This window comes from Juglans microcarpa x Juglans regia, chromosome 4S (assembly GCF_004785595.1).
Source record: "Juglans microcarpa x Juglans regia isolate MS1-56 chromosome 4S, Jm3101_v1.0, whole genome shotgun sequence".
In the NCBI taxonomy this organism is placed as follows: domain Eukaryota; kingdom Viridiplantae; phylum Streptophyta; class Magnoliopsida; order Fagales; family Juglandaceae; genus Juglans; species Juglans microcarpa x Juglans regia.
This window is the reverse complement of record NC_054601.1, coordinates 26,126,177-26,140,932: the sequence shown is the minus strand read 5'-3', so window position 1 is coordinate 26,140,932 and position 14,756 is coordinate 26,126,177. Positions and strand designations below refer to the sequence as shown.

Genomic DNA, 14,756 nt, shown 5'->3' with positions numbered 1-14,756 from the left:
AAGCATATATGCACCCAACTGAGGTCTTTCTAGGAGGTAAATTAGTGACTGTCCACATTCCATTTTCCTCTAAAGCTTTTAATTCAGACTACATTGTTGTTTGCCAATGCTGAGACATCATAGCTTCTTTGTAGGTTTTTGGTTCATGCAAGAGGGAAAGTGAGAGGGCAAAAGTTTTCTGTGATGGAGAAAGATGTGAGTAGGACAAGTGTTTGTGAAGTGGATGATTAGTGGAAGATAAAGATGATACTTGAGTGGGGCTGGTAGTAACTACTTGACAGTGATAATCATGTAGATATGAATGAGGTTTTCTAACACGATCAGATCTCCTAAGAGGAATGATGGACTGATTTGTATTTTGTGAAGGAGTTGAGAGAGGATCAGGTGGAGTTGTTTCATAATGCTGATTATCAGAAAAAGAATCTGATTGAGGAGGATTAATGTGAGGGAGAGAGGAACTAACAGGTGAATTTGAAATGGGAATATGAGAGGAGGAATCAGATTGAGATGTTGAAGGAGTGGTAAGATTATTTGTGAAGAAAGAAGATTGTTATGTGATAGGTAAAATTTGAGGTATGATTTGATCATTAGAGGTGGATGTGTTGAGATCAGATTTTTGAAAAGGAAATGTAGACTCATAGAAGATCACATCCCTAGAAACAGAACATGACTGACTCTCAATATCATAAACCTTGTATCCCTTGACACCAGCTGGATACCCTATGAAAATGTTTTTTCGAGCACGAGGGTCCAATTTGGATCGATTGTGTTTGTGAGTAAAGATGAAACATAGGCAGCCAAATACTTTTAAATGATCATAAGATGGTGTGGAAGAGAAAAGTTTCTCATATGGTGACTTATTATTTAAAACAGGTGAAGGAATCATGTTAATTAAATATGCTGCAGTGAGGACTGCATCACCCCAAAACTTGAAGGGAGGACTGAAAAAGAATGGCTCTTGCAACAGAAAGAATGTGTTGATGTTTCCTTTCAACAACTCCATTCTGTTGTGGAGTATAAACACAAGACTTTTGATGCAAGATTCCATGAAGATTATAGAAATCTATCATATTGAATTCAAGGCCATTATCTGATCAAATTTGTTTAATTTTAGCACCAAATTGAACCTCTACCATGTGAACAAATGATTGTAAGAGATATCTGACTTCAGTTTTAAATTTCATAAGAAAAACCCAAGTCACTCGACCGTAATCATTAACAATTGTTAAAAAATAATGGTGTCCTTGATTGGATACTTGGGAATAAGGCCCCCAAATATCACAGTGAATTAATTGGAAGGGAGAATGAAAAAGAGATGTACTCAATTGAAATGATTTTCTCTTTTGCTTAGCCAAATGGCAAAAAGTACATTGAGTTTGCTCTCTACACTTTACATTAGGAACTTGAGAGTGAATTAAATTCATTCTTTGATTGGATAAATGTCCTAATCTAAAATGTCATATGTCAAACTCTTGCTGTCCATTTGCATTGAAAGCTTTACTGTTGATTGAAGGCTTGAAAGGATGATTGAATGGAAGGGACTCTTTGACTGTAGTACCATGAAGTGAGTTGAGAAGGAGGTAGTAGAGTCCATTGTGGACCTTAGCTAGACCAATCATCGTCCATGAATAAAGGTTCTGTATAACACAGAATTTATTCAAGAACAAAAAGCAGATAAGAGGATTAACTGTGAGTTTATTCACAGAAATCAGATTAAAGCTGAATGATGGCACACATAGAACATTGGTAAGAGTTAATGATTCTGAGAGTTTGACAGTTCCAATATGAGTGACTTGAACTTGTGTCTTATTAGGAAGCTGCACAAAAGCTTGAGTAGAACATATTATAGAAGAAAAGAGAGAGGTGGAACAGACCATATGGTCTGTAGCACTAGTGTCTAGAATCCAAGGTGCCTTTTGTGCATCTTGTGTGGAGATGAGATTGTGATACATTAATGAATCAGGAACAATAAAAGCACTAGAGAGGCAGACACTTTTACCTGCCATATTAGAACTTGGTGAAAATTTGGTCACAACATCAGTTGATTGGGTGGGGTTAGGCAAAATTAATGAGGCTTGACTAGAAGGTTGATGGATCTTTGGCTCATGTATGTTCAACTGAGATGTCTGAGCATTAATCAAAGCAACCAGTTGCTGAATCTGAGCTTGATTAAGAGGCAACTATGATAAATTTCCCAAATTTTCCTCCTGGTTCAAAGATTGAACCTGATTTGCAGAGTGACTAGCACCAGAAAAACCACTAGAATACCCAGTTTTAGATTTAGTAAATTTGAAATTTGGTGGAAAACCAACCAATCTAAAACACTTCTCCTTAGTGTGTCCAACCTTACCACAATGACAACATGTTACATCGGGTTTTTCTTTCCTTTTGGTATTGTGAAAAACAGCAAGAGCTAATGGCTCAGGTGAAGATAGTGTTATAGTACGTATTTGTCTTTGCCTTTCCTCTTGCAAAACCAAGGAGAAGGTCTTGTCAAGGGAAGACATGGGGCTCATGAGTATGATCTGCCCCCTTACATTATCATATGTATCATTTAACCCCATCAAGAATTTGAAAACATTATCTAATTGCCGTGTTTTGCCAATGTTATTCAAAGCATTACAGGTACATTTTCCATATAAACAATGAGGCAAAGGTCTGTAGCTATTCAACTCTTCCCATACAGCACTGAGTTAGGTAAAGTATTCACTTACAGAGAAGCTTCCTTGCACAATAGAACTCAACTGCTGCTAAAGATGATAGATCCTTACGTTGTCAAGTTGTGAAAAACGATCTTTGAGTTTCTCCCAGACATCCTTGGCTGAACTCATGAACATAACATTTGAACCAATCTCCTTTGAAATGGAGTTGAATATCCAGGTGAGAAGAAGATTGTTGCATCGCAACCAGGGAATATAGAGAGGGTCAGAAATATTTAGTGTGGGAACAGAGCCATCTAGAAACCCTAGTTTATTTTTAATGGAAATGGCCAATGTGAAAGACCAGATAATTCAAACCTATTAAAGATGGAGTAACTATCACAGTGTGAGCATTGTCACTATGGTGTATGAAGAAATGACTATTAGGATCTTCTGAAGGAGAATCATATTTGGGTTTTTTGGGTTGAACTTTTTCAGCCATTGAGACAGAGAAATGTAGATATGAAATATTAAAAGAAGTGAAGAATGAAACAATAGCAAAATGATTTTTCAGACAACCAGGGCTCTTGATACCATGATGAATTTTGAGGAGTTGCAGATAAAAGAAGAAAATATCAAGAAAGACCAAAGATGGAGAGAATGAATTCTCATTGAATTGACGCCTCTGAAAGTTTACAACGACAGCTATATACGTACAATGAATCAAATAATAAAAAAAAGAATAACAAACTAATTCTAAAAGCTGCTACAAAGGGAATATTCTAACAAACTTTTGCTAAACTGTCAACAAGATTATATTCTGACATTACGTGGGACAATCTATAGGTAGAGTCAATGCATCCTCAAGTAACTCCTCTGATCCTTTTGATGAAGTTTGAGAAACATAGATAAAATAGAACTGTGAAACATTGAGGACAATCATTGATTTCTTCCTCCACCTGTTTTCCCAGTTCCATCAGAGTTCACAAGCATTGAGAAGGAATAATGAGAATGTTGAATGGTACACTTGTGCAACATGAGGAATGAGTATGTTACAACTCTTTTACAACTATTTTACAATCCGTCACGCCACCTCATTAAAAATGAATTTTAATATTACGAAGTTATTTTTAACTCTCTATGCCTTTGCTTATTTTAATATAATGAAACTTTTCAAATAATAACTATTTTTTGGCATATTTAGTGACAATTGGCAAAGAAGTAAAGAAAATATTATATTTCAAGATGTATTTAGAACTAAAAATTATGGTTAGAGTTGCTTCGTTGGTTATACAGATGAAATGAGATGAGATAAAAGTTGAAAGTTGAATAAAATATTATTAGAATATAATTTTTTAATATAATTTTTATTTTAAAATTTGTAAAACTTGAATTATTTATTATATTTTATATGTGAGTTTAAAAAAGTTATAATTATATGAGACACGATAATCTACCAAACCAAATCAAGCTAAAAGAAAATATTTTCATGTTACATCGTTGAATTTTTTTAGTACAAATAGTAAATTTGTTTGATCTATTAGGTTCTGTTTAGATAGTAAAAGTATTTTATCTCATCTCATCACATCATTATAATTTTTTTAAATTTTCACATAAAATATAATAAATAATTTAACTTTTTTAAATCTTAAAATAATAATAATATTAAAAAATAATATTCTAACAATATTTTTCTCAACAATGAACTCTGATCTCATCTCAATCAGGACACCGTAAGTTCCTTCTTGACGCATGCCCATCAAAGTCTTACCGACCAATTAACTGAAATTTGAGAGACCAACGATAATAACTGTAAACAAGATCCGTAGATAAACCCAGGTATTGATGCCCCGGGTAAGGTTTAGCGTCAACCCGCATCCCAAACAGAACCTCTTTTCTCACTGCTAGGTTTTGTTCTCGTCTAGCGAACAGAACACCTACTGTGCTGCTCCTTTGTTCTACTCTTTCCATCCCCGCAGTTGCAGAGACACATTCACTTAGAGAGAGAGAGAGAGAGAGAGAGAGAGAGAATGCTGGACATCAATCTCTTCAGGGTAGAGAAAGGCGGCAATCCCGACGTCATCCGTGAATCTCAACGGCGTCGTTTCGCCAACGTCGACCTCGTCGACGAGGTCATCAAGCTCGATAAAGAATGGCGTCAACGTATTGTCCCCCCGCCCCCTCCCCCACATATCTAGATTTTGTTAACTTATTAATGTTTCTTTTTAGTTTAATTTAGCTTTTATTTCGTTATCATTTTTCAGTTCAATTCGAGGTCGAGAATCTTCGCAAGGAGTTCAACAAGATCAACAAGCAAATCGCTCAACTTCGAATTGTGAGTCTTTCCTGCATTTCCCTTTGCCATTTCTCTACAAGTTTTTTTCTCTCGATTTGCTTGCTATTGTTTGCTTGCAAATGAGCCAACTTGGAATTGTTGAAAACATCATTTTCTATAGAAGAGTTTTGAACTCCAGAACTCAGGTATTGAATCAGATTAAATTGTGCGATCGTAATATGTTTGAATTGAATTTTTGAGTGTTTCAGTGATTTAAATGTTGTCATTTTTCTTTTTTTTTATTACGTGATTATTTGGCTGGTTTGATGTGTAACCAAATTGTGGGCTTGTTTCCTAAAAAGGCGGGTAAAGACACCACCAATATGATTAAGAATACAGAGGAAAATAAGAAGTCGGCAGCAGAGAGAGATGCCGAAGTTCGGGAAGTTTTAAAACAATTGAATTCAAAATTGGAAACAATTGGAAATCTCGTTCATGATTCAGTTCCAGTCAGCAACGATGAGGTATATGACTTGGAACTTTTCGTTTCTTTTCATTTTACCTAATCCTTATTCTGAAACTTCTGGATTTTGTAAATGTGCTTGCAGGCAAACAATGAGGTGATCAGATCATGGGGTGAGAAACGGTTGGAACCAAAATTAAAGAATCATGTCGAGCTTGTTGAGCTCCTTGGGATTGCAGATTTGAAGAAAGGTATTAAATTGCAGTCGTCCAGCTCTAAGGCAGCAACATTTATTCCTGGATTGAAAGCATTATGGTTTATTGTAGTATACATATGGCGGTGCCATGTATTCTTGCCTCTGTTACCATTTTTAGCTAGGTGTTCCACTTGTATACTTCCAGTGTCCTTGGACCACCCCTTTTTCCTCCACTTTCACCTGTATACTTCTTTTCCCAATAAAATCTTTAATCACTTATAGGAGAAAAAAGCGTATTGTGGTGGATATAATGGTATAGAACTTCACATTTACTTATAAAAAAAATGTTATAGAATGTAATTGATGCATGACACTGGTGTGGCATTGAATCTCCTGGGCATGCTAAAGGTTCTTTTTTATTTTTATTAATGCATTGATTGAGCTGGATACATGTTTTCACTTTGTATTACAGTTATTTTGGTAAAACCTAACTATGGCTTTGCACACTTTTAGTACCAGAATAAATATATCAATTCTTCTAGGTACAAGCAATCACAGGTACCAATCGCGTACCAATCGCTGACGTGGTTTTTCATATTTTTTTATTAAACAAAAGAGGAACGAAAATAACAGACGAATACGAATTATATATGTATATTGAGATACAGGGAGTCTACACTTTACGACCACCACCACCCTTGCAGAAACTGTAAGCCAACCACCGCAAACCACCTCCCACGGCCCATGGGAAACAGCAACCCCAGTTAAATCGCCACTATTGAACCACTGCACCTTCCAACGTTGCCCTCTCCCTCTAATCCCACGAATCGGTTTCTCTTCTCACCCGACGCAAACGTCTCTATTTTCTGTGAGTCACTGAGTTTCGCCACCTCCCAACACCTCCTTGCATAGCCACACATGGTTGCTTCACGGAGACATCTCTAAACCTACAACCACGTGCCGCCCAAAAACACACGACTGGAAACCAACGAGCACCGTAGCTAGTCTGCTGCACCAGACCACCAGTGCACAGAGTGAGGATCCCGACCAAGCCAAGCAGAAAACCACCAAAAGAAAACCTTCACCGCCGCACGTCTTCCACACCCACGGCATTCCTACACCCACAACACGGAAGCCTTTGTTTTTAAGAAACAAAAACAGAGCATGGCCCACTCCCACGTACGCTGTCCGTGATTCTTCCATCGCCACACCGGTGGAAGCTAGCTTTACACCGGATGCTTCACCACCACCATCCGCTAGCACCTCCAAAAGCCAACCACTGAGAGCCACTATCTTACACAGCCACCTGCACCAAGAACTCAACAAGCCTCTGTTTTTAGCAACCTTAACAGAGCAAGCGGAACCCTACATACCACCAACTTTGCACCACATCCACATGACCGTAAGCCACCTAAATCAACCCCCACGTCTCACGGCTTCACACCAGCTCTCACGGCAGCCACCACTGCCAAGACTACACGATAAGCCTCTCGCTCTCCACGTTAACTCTCTCTAAGTATCGGTTTTGCCCTCACAGTACTCTCTCTCTCTCTCTCTCTCTCTCCCGGAATAGACACTGTCGCTCACCCACGCCGGAGGTTCACGGTTGAACCCACGACTCATGCCGCATGCATACTCTGCTCGTAATTATTTGTAATTACCAGAAATTAAAACCATGACTCGTACAAATTACAGAACTAGAAGAAAAGGACCAAAGCACCAAGGATTCGTGGCCACCGAGATTGAGAAACTCGACACATTATACAGAGATGAGTGGCAGTGAGAAGTTAACTTCGTCAAGATCCGAGCTGGACTTGGATCGACCCAACATCGAGGACTACCTCCCTTCCGGATCGTCCATACAAAAGCCTCACGGCAAGCTCTGCCTTTAGATAAAAACTAGGAGTGGAGACCACGGGTATCGACAAGAGAGGAGAAGAAATAGCAGAGGATGGAGAGGGAGAAGGAACGACGGGAGAGGAGAAGAAAATGAAGGAGAATGGAGAGAGAGGAAACAACGGAAGTGCCCCCAATTAAAATGGGTGTTTAATTTGGCTTCTCCCACTAGTCTAAAATTCGTTCCCGCCCAAATTAAAACGCACCGTTTAAATAAACGGTACACGTAGATAAATTGGTGCGCATCGGTGCACTAACTCGCCTGAAGATAGAGTTTTCCTTTTCTAAATATATACTGTATAGAAAAGCATCTATATCTACATGAAGTGTCTGATTACATGAAGTCTAATTTTATTCATTGTAATTTGATCATCTTTCAGTTTTGAATATCTGTACTTCTATGAAAAAAGTAAAACTGCTTAGATTCTGCAATAGGTGGTCACTAATATTTATGATTCTATAACTGGACAAAACTTTAATATATGCTTCTTCATTTTGATCTGAGTTTAGGAGGTTCATTCTCAGTATTGTGGCTAACTTGTTTCCTTTTGTCTTGGATTAGAATAGTAAAGTTATCAACAAATTCTTGTATGTGTCCTGTGTACTTGGGTTATGCCTATTTATATCATCTATAAAATTCTTGTTTACTGATAAATAAAAAAAAAAAAAAAAAAAAAGTAAAGTTTTCAACAAATTACCCTACTTACTCATCTAATGCGGTCAGCCTCTTGAATTTGTATAATAATATTAACCGAGTCCAGAAAGGTTAAGTGGTGATTTTAAGTTATACGAGTCTCATTCACATTCTCTTGTTCCTTCACTCTTCTGTATGGATTTATTACTCTTTTGCACTGTGATAGCTGGGCTTCATAGCACTAAATCTATCTCAATCTGTCATGGAACTGGTTTGATTGTTAATCCCAGTATGCTCGACATATGTAGACGGCTTTGCCGATTGTTTGATCAATAAAATTTGTTTACTTATAAAAAAAAACAATAAAAAAAAAAAAAAAAAAAAAAAAAAAAAAAAAAAACTAAAGATTGTTAATCCCAGTATGCTTGACATATGTAGGTGCTGATGTAGCTGGAGGTAGAGGTTTCTACTTGAAAGGAGACGGAGTGCGTCTTAATCAAGCTCTGATTAACTTTGGTCTTGACTTTTTGGAGAAAAGAGGATATACAGCATTGCAGACTCCATTTTTTATGAGAAAAGATATCATGGCAAAGTGTGCTCAATTAGCACAATTTGATGAAGAACTTTACAAGGTAATGTCTGTTTACTTCTGCAAATATCTTTAGTACTATGGTTGAAAAGAATTATTTAATGTCTAAGCTTATTTAATGTCTAAGATTTAATGTTTTTGGTTTCATTTGGATGGGTATCTGCTTGGAAATTTTACAGTATACTAAGTTGGTTTCTTTAAAGATAGTCTCTCAGTAGGTGACTTCTTATGCATCTTATTTTCTGTGCTCTAATTTTGTCTCTTCGGCATTATTAATTTCTTGGATTTTTGGAATTTTTCTTTTCTTTGTTTTTGTTTTAACATTGGAAGTTGGCTCTTGTATATTTTTTTGTGTGCTCCCCATCCTCTTGGCACCTTTTTTATGTAAGCTATTATGAGAAAAGAAGAGAACAAAAGAAAAAAAAAAAGAGAGAGAGACTGTGCCAGAGAATCTTACATCAGAAAAAGATGAATCATCCATTAAAATTCTTTTCCTACAATATATCTTCCAGTGTAAGACCTAACTGATATAGTTAGCATGTGATAGGTAACGGGTGAGGGAGATGACAAATATCTGATTGCTACAGCTGAACAGCCACTTTGTGCGTATCATTTGGATGATTGGATCCATCCTTCTGAACTACCCTTAAGGTTGTAATAGCTCCTTGAAGCTTGTTCCAATGTCTAGAAAAGTATGGTTGTTGCCTCTTGCTCATGATTATTCAATTTTTTCCCAGATATGCTGGATATTCATCCTGCTTTCGTAAAGAAGCTGGTTCACATGGTCGAGATACTCTGGGAATATTCAGAGTTCATCAGTTTGAGAAGGTGGAGCAGTTTTGCCTTACTGGCCCAGATAACAATGAATCCTGGACAATGCATGAGGAAATGATCAAAAACTCCGAGGATTTCTACAAGATGGTATCATTTTCATAAATATTAGAATGTATTTAATTTTACATTCATTTGAAATTCTTGATTTGCATACTAATAATTAGGTTAGTTGTGTGCCTACCACTTGACCTTTGGGATCCACAGATGAACTGATGGATCCCAAGCTTTAGCTTCTAAGATTTTCTTGACCTCTTTACTTTCTCTAGTTAGGTGTATCTATGCATATCCCATGTGTAATCGGATAGTGCCTTTGTGATAATTAAAAGAATTTATCTATCTTAGAAAAAACTTCTGTGGTTTCCCAGTTAAGAGATGCCATCAAGTGTTTAATCTGTGGACATGCTTTTTCGGGGAAAATTCCATCATTCAAAAAGGGATGGTCTTGGGAGAATGCTGCTTTAGAAAGTAAACAATGAAGAGAAAACTAATTCCATGAATTAGGAGACTGAATGCCCCTGACCCAAATTGACTTCTTATTATGGATCAATCTTGGGAAAATTCCAAAGGAAGGTAAGATATGGATCTGGATTCAATCAGCAGTAAATCTCAAGCTTTGTCATTGGTTCCTGCATAGGAATTCCTCTTGCTGGTGTGATGATTCTCAATTTAATAATGCCTTGCTTTTTTCTTTCAAAATCTGATTCGGTTGTTCATATTGCAGCTGAACATCCCCTATCAAGTTGTTGCTATTGTTTCTGGTGCCCTGAATGATGCTGCTTCAAAGAAGTATGATTTGGAAGGATGGTTTCCTGCCTCTCAGACGTACAGGGAGCTGGTGTCCTGCTCAAACTGTACAGACTATCAGTCCAGAAGATTGGAGATTCGATTTGGGCAGAAAAAGGTTCATTGTGCTAACTCTCAATAGTATCTTGGAGCCAAGCCATAGGGTCATTATGCATTCCTCATTATTAACAAGGATACTTTAAATAATAATATGGAGTGTATTCAATGAAATAGAGTTAATAGAAACATACAATTTACTTGTAAGTCTTATTTTTATTGAGGTATAAAAACTTTAAAAAGGAAAAACTGGGAGTCTCTAGTAATTCAAGACATTGTTCATATAATGCTGAACTTTCTCTTTTAAGTTTCTACTATCATCAGAAATTTTAATCATGGGTAAGAAGCATAGTTTTTTTTTTTTTGATCGGTAAACAAAATTTTATTGATCAAAAGTAGGCAAAAAGTCCAAGTATACGGGACATATACAAGAGCAACGCCTGTGCGTACTAGTTTAGAGATACAAGGAATTCATGAAAAGACATGCCATGGAAATCAATTACAATTGACCAATGAAGCAAGGTATTGAAAAACAAATTTCTAAGCTCTTCCATCGATCTCTCTTGATCTTCAAAGCTTCTTGCATTTCTTTCCCTCCAAATGCACCACCATAGACATATAGGTATCATTTTCCATATGGATGCAATTTGAGGGTAAGAAGCATAGTTGAAATTGCTTTGGGCTTTTTTGGTTGATCCAAAATGAGGATTATCAAAGAATGAGGGAATACTTTTGTATTGGAACTGTATGCCTTAGACCATGTCAAATATAAGAAACATCAGGGTATGCTTGCTGCTACCAGATGGATTATAATAATGCCTTGTTGATAAATCTTACTTTGGCAAGTGAATCCCACTCTTAGACACTGAAAAAAAGATGGTATGCAAAAGAAATGTTTTGGCCATTGAATCTAGATTTGACATTTTTTCCTTCTTAAGATGATGATTTCAGCATTGAATGCAATCAACTACTTCTATGATATGGCTTTATAAGAAAGATTTATTTATTTATTTTGCCCATTCTTTCTTTGAACTGTTGCAGAGCAATGAGCAAGCAAAGAAATATGTTCACTTATTGAACTCAACACTCACAGCAACCGAGAGAACAATATGCTCTATACTTGAGAACTACCAGAGAGCGGATGGTGTTGAGATACCAGAAGCCTTGCGACAATTTATGGGTGGAAAGACCTTTCTACCTTTCAAGAACAAAACGGCTGATGAAGCCAAAGGGAAGAAACCGAAGGCCTAGTTTATTGCTTTACTAAGCTTTGACTGAGATATTATCCACGCCACCCTCTTTCTTCAAAAAAAAAAAAAAGGCAAAAACAAATGCATGTAAACGCCACTAAATTATATCGTTTTAATGCATTTTCAGAAACTGGAAAAACATTTTTTAACCAATGTCCTAAAATTTTATTTTATATTTTGGCATTGTCTTAAAGTTTATTTTGCAAGGACAATAGTTCTCACATTTATTATATGAGTGTTTGTATTATTTGAATCCGGCTTGTAAAATATCATGCATTTTTCACCATTGCTTATGAGCCTTCACAGCCTTGGCTACTTAGCCTATCTAAGCATAGAGTTAATGATTGGTGTGTAAATATGGATTGGTTGGGTTCTTTTGGTGTTTGTGCAAACAGGATGAGTGCGATCACTCTTGATGAAAACCCTTGGGAAGGTTGTGTTTTGGGATGGTGTGAAGAAATCTAATTGCCTTAAATTGATTGAACTTGGAATTAGCATGTTTCCACTTTAATTGTAATGTATTACTCTTCAATTTTTAATGGAATAAGCACTCCAAAATTCTGAAATATCCATTTTTTTTTTCTCAAATTTTGCAGGATGCGCAAACCCATTCACGAATATGGTCAAGCTGGCACACAATTCACTTCAATCATGAAACTGTTTCAAAAGAGGAAAATGGTGTGGAACCTTGGGTATAAAATATTAAGCAAATTTTTGTAACGAGGAAGTCGTTCTTCAAGCCATCTTTTTCTAAAGCGTTATGCTTTGACTTGTTGCTAGCTAGCTAGTAACCAATCGATGATATTACTGTCGAAAGCAAGACTTTTTGAACTAGAGTCCACAACGTTCTAGTGTTTGGCTTTGCCCTCCAAAGGATCATATTTATCCAAAAATCCGATATATATCTTACCCTATGTTGCTGTATTGTAGGTTAGGGGGGTGACATTTGAAGCATTGCTAGCCATTTAATTGCCACTCTCTCGTCAATATAATTGAATAACAGTACTTGGTGGTCCACAATCACATTATCTTTAGTTGGCATGGAGAGATTTTCTTTTGCTATCTATTCGAGCATGCATTTATCTCAAAGCCTCTTACCTCTTATTTTTTATATTTCTAATACTGCAATCAATATGAAAAATTATACTTACAAGACATGAGGAGCATGTTGTTTCATACTGCATGCTGATATGGCATGACTTAATTTTTTTTTTAAAAAAAAAAAATCCATCAATATTCAAGTTTTTAGTACTGTTGAACATGCTGTTGGACATCCTCCCTCATTGACCAACTTTGAACATTAGGCATACTGCGCCAATAATCAGCTTCCACACACAACCCCAAGGACAAGGCCATTGCTTCTCCCTCTCCACAACTCCCTGTTCTTTTTACAACAGGCACTTGTTGGGATCTACGTACTGAGACCGCTTTTTGTCTTACGTTTCTCATAGATCATCAAAAGTACTCATGCGCATTAATATCACTTCTATTCAAAAAGCCATTTCTGAATTAACTGCGCATAAAAAGTCCTACAGATCATAGACCTTGACTTGGGTTTTGAGAGAATATTTTGCATGTAGATATGATTTGAAACCCAATCCAACACAACTTATATATATAAACAAATTAAGTGATGGATCGAAACTACAAGTGCTGTAGGCAATATTATTAATTACATCGTTATTTTGCATTAATGACATAACTCATGCATGATCTTCGAACAAACGTTATAAAACTTCCAAGTATTATATGGAAAAATAAACATCCCTGCTTCCCTGTATATTCATTGTTGTATCACGCAGAAGCTCTCGACCAATCTCCCATGTAAACAGAACTTTTATATACAGCTCTGATAGAATCAGTACTTGTATGCAGACAGACTTACCTGTTGTGCAAGGGGTCGGGAGAAGAGGGCACTTCTCTATTTATGGTTGCAAAGGAGTCCTCATCTTCTGTATTAGAGCCTTGTTTCCAAACTTGAGGCTTCTCTAAATTCTCCGCCTTCTCTTTTGGATGTCTAGCTCCCAAAACTTCACGGTTTAAGGCTGAAATGATTAAAAAAGTGAGCAAAAGACACCCTAGTACTTGACTCCTTGAGATAAACATGTTGGCTTTCCAAGATCTAGAAAAATGTCTTTCTTTCCCTTGCTTTTGTCCCCTCTTTTAACTTCCTCTACAAGCTAAATCTAGAGATCAAGGATGAAGAGTTGGGGAGAGAGAGAGAGAGAGAGAGAAGCTGAACTTATAGGGCAATTTGGTTAGGTTTAAAGGAGTACTGAAGGGTGTTATTCAAAGGGGTGTATAAAAGGGTAACCATTTCAGTCAAATCCCCAAGCATGGATTATTGGGGATAGGTGATCGATGCACCGGCCATTGTTTAGACTGGTGTGTTGGTTATTGCTACGTAATATACTGGTCCGTCTGATCTAGGTTTTTTTTCCTATCGTTCTAATATTAATGATTAATGATGTTACGTTGTGCAAATGGTTAACGATGTTAATCCAAACAGTTCATTGGGTACGACTTTTATCGACTGATGTTTTCTTACTGATCTGGACGGAAAAAAGGTTCATGAAGTTCGATTCTCAACAACCAGTCTTCTCAAGAACTCTGATAAATTTCAAACACGCTACCACTACCAGTAATCTAAACCAAGTACTGCATCTGACGTATCATCTCCAAGAGTACCTCAATTTCAGGATCTTGGTTTTGACTTTTCCTTTAGATGTTTCTGGCTTTCTTCGTTTCTCTCTTATAAATGTATGAAATGCTAATGTACGTCCATGTTAATGCACTTATCTAGGGTTAGCTGTTTGTACTTTTTTCTGTTTTCTTATCATAGTTTAATTTGTTAACTATGGTTTTTCTTTCACAAACTTCGGTGCTTGCCTTTTGAAGTAACAACATGGTCTTGTTCAAAATTATTATTTGCTTTGGCTTTGTTGGGATTTAGGTTTCGTGTAATATATTTTTCTCTAGTTTGTTTCTTGTTTTGGACTGCCTTATGGCATTGCTCTGCTCTCCTTTCTTTAATATTTAACTCGGATCTCTCTCTCTCTCTCTCTCTCTCTCTCTAATCTAAGTAAAGTCTCGTGAGTATCTGAAATGGCCATGCTTTTTCTTGTGAATATATATTATCA

General features: G+C 36.7%; 1 protein-coding gene across 2 annotated transcripts; it reads left to right on the top strand.

Moving 5' to 3' along the window:
* Nucleotides 1-4,497: 4,497 nt before the first annotated feature.
* LOC121262372 (serine--tRNA ligase-like) lies at nucleotides 4,498-12,507 on the top strand. 2 transcript variants are annotated; one of them, XM_041164828.1, is made up of 10 exons: nucleotides 4,498-4,802; nucleotides 4,904-4,974; nucleotides 5,277-5,438; nucleotides 5,523-5,628; nucleotides 8,542-8,735; nucleotides 9,240-9,343; nucleotides 9,430-9,613; nucleotides 10,248-10,427; nucleotides 11,408-11,598; nucleotides 12,213-12,507. In XM_041164828.1, the coding sequence occupies exons 1-10, from the start codon at nucleotides 4,670-4,672 to the stop codon at nucleotides 12,334-12,336; spliced, it is 1,449 nt and encodes a 482-aa protein (XP_041020762.1). In that variant the 5' UTR covers nucleotides 4,498-4,669; the 3' UTR covers nucleotides 12,337-12,507. The 2 variants fall into 2 exon arrangements, with proteins under 2 accessions (XP_041020762.1, XP_041020763.1); XM_041164829.1 differs by lacking the exon at nucleotides 12,213-12,507 and having other exon boundaries at nucleotides 4,500-4,802; nucleotides 11,408-11,754.
* The last annotated feature ends 2,249 nt before the right edge of the window (nucleotides 12,508-14,756 follow it).

Excerpts from the sequence above, each read along its gene's own strand:
- LOC121262372 (XM_041164828.1), top strand. The coding sequence starts at position 4,670 with ATGCTGGACATCAATCTCTTCAGGGTAGAGAAAGGCGGCAATCCCGAC. Across the intron at positions 5,629-8,541 it reads GATTGCAGATTTGAAGAAAG|GTGCTGATGTAGCTGGAGGT; the intron begins GTATTAAATTGC and ends TGACATATGTAG. Across the intron at positions 9,344-9,429 it reads CCTTCTGAACTACCCTTAAG|ATATGCTGGATATTCATCCT; the intron begins GTTGTAATAGCT and ends ATTTTTTCCCAG.